Here is a 5,416-nt window from a genome sequence, read left to right as displayed (position 1 = left end):
GCATGGGTAAGCTTCTCTTTTATAGCTTGAAAGGCTTTCTCTTGTGTGTTTCCCCACTTGAATGGAACATTCTTCTTCGTTAACTCGTTCAATGGGGCTGCCATGGTGCTAAAGTCCTTCACAAATCGCCTATAAAAGCTTGCAAGGCCGTGAAAGCTCCTCACTTCTCCAATAGTGATGGGGGTTGGCCAATCTTGAATAGCTTTGACCTTTTCTTCGTCAACTGTGTTTCCTTCACTACTTACAACAAAACCAAGGAAAATAACTTTGTTAGTGCAAAAGTCACACTTTTTCAAGTTTCCAAACAACCATTCCTTTCTTAGAACCTCTAGGACTTGTTTTAAATGTGTTACATGCTCTTCCAAAGTCCTACTATAAACAAGGATGTCATCAAAGTACACAACCACAAATTTGCCTATAAATGCACGCAAAACATGATTCATCAATCTCATAAATGTACTAGGTGCATTACTAGTCCAAATGGCATAACTAACCACTCATAAAGCCCATGTTTTGTTTTGAAAGCGGTTTTCCACTCATCTCCTTCTTTTATTCTAATTTGATGATAACCATTTTTTAAATCAATTTTAGAAAAGATAGTTGAACCATTTAACTCATCAAGCATATCGTCTATCCTAGGAATAGGGTGGCGATATCTTATCGTTATGTTGTTAATGGCTCGACAATCGACACACATCCGCCATGTGCCATCCTTCTTAGGTACGAACACCGGAAGAACTGCACAAGGACTAAGGCTCTCCTTCACATAACCTTTGGCCATCCATTCTTGGATTTGCCTTTGAATCTCTTTGGTTTCTTCGGGATTGGTACGATATGCTGGGCGGTTTGGCAAGGATGCTCCCGGAATGAAGTCAATTTGATGTTCTATCCCTCGAATGGGTGGCAAACCTGGTGGCATCTCATCCGGAAAGACATCTTCATAATCCTGCAAAAGAGATGTAACAACACTAGGCAAAGAAGAGGTTAGGTCGTTAGAATTCAACATAGCCTCTTTGTACACAAGTACTATGAGGTTTTGTCGAGAAAACAAAGCTTCCTTGATTTCACTCTTCCTAGCAACTAGTAAACTCTCTTTCTCTTCTTTTTCCCTCTCCTTTTTCTTTCTTCTCGCAACTTTGCTCTCTTTTTCTCCCTCTTTTGAATCTTTCATTCTTTTTTCACTCTCATTTTCACTTTCTTCTTTTCCTTTCTCTTTCCTTTTCTCACACTCTCTTTTCTTTTCTCTCAAGATTTGATCTTGCAAAATTTGTTTTGGTGTCATCGGATTGAGAGTTATTGATTCTTCTCGAAGCACAAAAGAGTAACGATTTTGGAATCCATCATGTGTTACTTGCCTATCAAACTGCCATGGTCTTCCCAACAGTATGTGGCATGCTTTCATTGGTACAACATCACATAAAACCTCATCCTTATATCTTCCAATTGAAAAAAATACCTTTACTTGCTTGGTCACCTTCAGCTCTCCACACTCATTCAACCATTGAAGCTTGTACGGGCGGTGGTGCTTGAAAGTAGGTAGACTTAATTTTTGAACCAATTCAGTACTTGCCACATTGCAACAACTTCCACCATCAATAATCATACTACATACCTTTCTATGAACTTGACAGCGTGTATGGAACAAGTTTTCTCTTTGGCAATTATCTTCCTCCAACATCTGGCCACTAAGGGTTCTTCTAGTAACAAGCAATTCTCCTTCTTCGGCATACTCTCCATCACCATCTTCTTTTGATGATTCCTCTTTGTCGATGATTTCTTCCTCGGTTTCCAACTCTCCATGATTGTTGAAGATCATTGTACGTCGGTTAGGACACTCACTTGCTATGTGTCATTTTCCTTGGCACTTGAAACACTTTATATCACGATTTCTTGAAGAATTGGGTTCAGGTTGTACCTTTTTGGTAGCAACTTTGTCATCATGTTTAGGATCTGTCTGCTTGAATCTTGATGTAGTAGGGGTGTCTTTCTTGGGGTTGTTCTTCCATGGACCGAATGCCGACGAGTTAGAAGTCTTCCTCAAATGTCCTCTTCGCTTGAGTTGTTGTTCCACCTTGATGGCTTGGTGTACCATCTCTTCAAGTTCTACATAGTGGTGCATCTCCACAACATCGGCGATTTCCCGATTGAGCCCATGCAAGAAACGAGCCATAGTTGCTTCATTGTCCTCTATAATGTTAGTTCGAATCATGGCAATCTCCATCTCCTTGTAGTACTCATCAACACTTTTAGAACCTTGAGTAAGACGTTGGAGATGGTTGTGAAGCTCACGACGATAATAGGATGGAACGAACCTTCTCCTCATGGTTGCTCTCATCTCTTCCCATGTTGTGATGGGACGTTCACCATTCCTAACCCGTTCCTTTTGCATTTGATCCCACCAAACAAGAGCATAATCAGTAAACTCAAGGGCTGCGAGTTTTACCTTTTTACTCTCCGAGTAGTTGTGGCATGAAAAGATTTGCTCGACACGCATCTCCCACTCTAAATACACTTCGGGATCACTCTTTCCTTTAAATGAAGGAATGGTGACCTTAACTCCTCCTAGGCCACCGTCTTCTTCTCTAGGTCGTCTCGGTCTATCTCTTGGCCGATTCAATCTTCTTGGCCGAATGTCCTCATATTCTTCTCCATCGCTTGGATCCTCCAAATACTCATTATAAATAGGGGGTTGAGGACGTGGATTTACAGCATGTCTTTGATTTGTAGCTCTTGGACCGGCTACTTGATTCTCTACTTGATCCAATCTTTCATGAAGTCCTTCTAGTTTACGGTCAAGCAACTTCTCAAAGTGGCTTACTAAGGCTTGCATATGGAATGCATCGACCCCACCTTGCATCGTTTGTCCCGAGTTGTTGTCATCACTTGCTTGAGCAACTCCTTTATCTCGATTTTCCGCCATTTAGTAAAATGTGTTTTTTTTTGTGTTTTTATAGGAACCTCACCAAATTCTTGCCACACTCTTTTTTTCTCTCTTTATTTTTCCCCTCGTGTTTCACTCCTCACTTAATAGGCTCACACTTTTGGCTCTCAATAATAGTCTCACTTCACTCAACACTCTCTAATCTAAGCTCTTGTGAAACTCAATGCTTTATCTAGTGACTCAAACACAAATGCCAATTCTTTTCTCAACCAAGTATGCGTATGTGGACGCTTCACACTCACCCGTAGCTAGAGAAAGGTCTAAAGAAGTTCGGTATAACTGGGAAAATGAAGACAATTGGCTTACAAAGATAATAGCAAAGTAAAGTGATGAACGATTTGTTTTTTTGTTTCTATTTTTTTTTTTTGCTGCTCTCCTTTTTCTTTGAGCTTTTCTTTTTGCTGTTTTTCTTTTTTCTTTTTAAATATAACAACAGGGGGGAGGTACGGAAGATTGTGGTGGTAGATAAAAGATTCAAGGTAAATCAAATGAAATAAAGAAAGCCTACCGTATCAACTTAGGCTCTGATACCACATGATATGGTATTGACAATGGGTGGCCCGATCTTTACGGCGTAGGCTAGAAATGGATAAAGTGGTTCGTGCTTTGCCGAGCGGTAATTGGCCTCAGTTTTGACTCTTATTCCTGTCCCTACGAAAGAGAATAGGGAGAAGTCCTGTTTAGGCTTTAAAGAAGGGCTTAAGGGTTGGTTTAAAGAGAATAAGGGTCGATGTAATTGAGGTGGTGTAAGATTTGGTCCATGCCTTCTTGGGATTGACTTCCATTTCATTTAGGGCCCCTAAGAGATTGACTTTCTTACGACTAGTTGGCTCTCGGTACTCACCATTGATCCTATACAGTCGAGTTTTCTTTCCTTTCTCCGGGAGTTCCAATCTAGCAGTCCTTTAGGCTAGTACAAGCTATCCGGTTTTAAGCCTTGATAGAAGTCCTCTAGGATCGGCAGGGGCTAAATAGGATTCCTTCTCAGCTTGGCAGTTGCGTCCGCTCAAGCCAGCAATGTCAACATCCAATGAGTTAGTGCTTTCTTCTTGAAAGATTTCCCTTGGGATCCCCTCTCCTCGGTCTGAAGGTAGCTTGCTTCCTATCGCTCAGACAGCTGCACCTCTTCTTTCTATGCTGCATGATAAGATTCTCTTCTCTCCACCCTCTGGTTCGACCGAAGGGGAATAGAATTAGCGCCATAAGCGAGACTGGGTAGAATGCCAGTAGCTCACAAGCGTAAAGGGCTGTTCCACAGAGAACAGAGACTCAGTGGCTAACTGGTGAAATCAAAGAATGTTTACTAAATTTCCAGCTTGAGCAAGGTACGGGGATGAGATTAGAACAGAGTAAACTTTGCCAATAACGAGTGCTCTTTTGATGTAAGGATGGTAAGTCAAAGTCAATAAAAATCGTTCTTGGCGGGATATGGGAATTGCAAATAGGTCTTGGAAACGGGTTGGGTGAGTGAGCGAGAGATGATCCGTGGTAGAATGCGAGCTTATTCCATCCGGGATCATGAGCGCTCAAAGATGATTTGAAGGACTCTTCTTTTTTTGGTAAATGTAAGTTTCATTAAGTAACAAAGTAGTACAGTACAACAATGTGATCATCAGTTGGTTTCTCCCTCGACAGGCCAAGGGATACGCCATAGTCTATATAAGGCTCGTGTACTGACTGAACTTTTTAAAGTAATGCTATGGATCCGTTGTCTGATATCCTCAACTATCAACAAAGCAATGGTGCTATGTGTCCTTTCGGTGTGCTCGAATCGTCTCAAGTTTCGCTCCTTCCAGATGTGGTAAACACATGATGCTAAAAGTGCTCGATATGACATGTTAACAATGTGTTTACCTCTCCATCTTTGGGAAGCCCATGCAATGTCTTTTATCCAGTCTCTATTGGGCCAAGAAAATCGTACCATTCTCCGAATTGCAGTGAGGCATTGTCGACTAAATCTGCACTGGAAGAATAAGTGGTCATGTGTTTCCGTTGCTCCCTCGTTGCACAGAGTACAAGGGCCCAAGTGGGCTAGCGATGGTTTGTCCGTCGTGGCTAACTTGCCAAGTATAGCAAGCCATAGGATGAATAAATGGCGTGGTATCTTCAGTGATCCCGAAAGTAGCGAAGACCAGCCTACTTTCGGTCCTGGTGGATCAAATAGTCTGTAAAGAGCCTGGGATGTAGGTTGTCCTTGATCAAATCTCCAAACGATGCGGTCCTCCCCTCCATGGATTGTGGGTAATGCATGTGTAATCTCCAGACACTCAAAATCAGTGATAGGAGGCCAATGCCACTCTCCGCCACTGATCACCATACTGAGTTTAGCTGACTCCTCCAATCCGTGTAGTCTCGGTCCCCGTGGAAATGTGTCACTCAGAGGGCCAAGATAATGCCACGGGTCCTGCCACAGATAAAATCTCATCCCATCACCAATCTGATAGACCACCATAGGGCGGAGAAAAACCAGTAGCC

At 42.2% G+C, this 5,416-nt stretch overlaps 1 protein-coding gene across 1 annotated transcript; it reads right to left on the bottom strand.

The window, feature by feature from the left end:
- Positions 1-8: 8 nt before the first annotated feature.
- Positions 9-2,476, bottom strand: LOC105179847 (transposon Tf2-1 polyprotein; the record flags this gene model as incomplete). The annotated part of the gene is given in 4 exon segments (XM_020691447.1): positions 9-472; positions 475-715; positions 767-1,101; positions 1,228-2,476. Coding segments are annotated over 4 exon segments (2,202 nt in total), but the record flags the coding sequence as incomplete, so codon positions are not given.
- Between the last annotated feature and the right edge of the window lie 2,940 nt (positions 2,477-5,416).

Source organism: Sesamum indicum, unplaced genomic scaffold (assembly GCF_000512975.1).
Source record: "Sesamum indicum cultivar Zhongzhi No. 13 unplaced genomic scaffold, S_indicum_v1.0 scaffold00221, whole genome shotgun sequence".
NCBI classification, from domain to species: Eukaryota; Viridiplantae; Streptophyta; class Magnoliopsida; order Lamiales; family Pedaliaceae; genus Sesamum; species Sesamum indicum.
The sequence above is the reverse complement of the archived record's forward strand: the minus strand, read 5'-3'. Positions and strand labels throughout refer to the sequence as shown.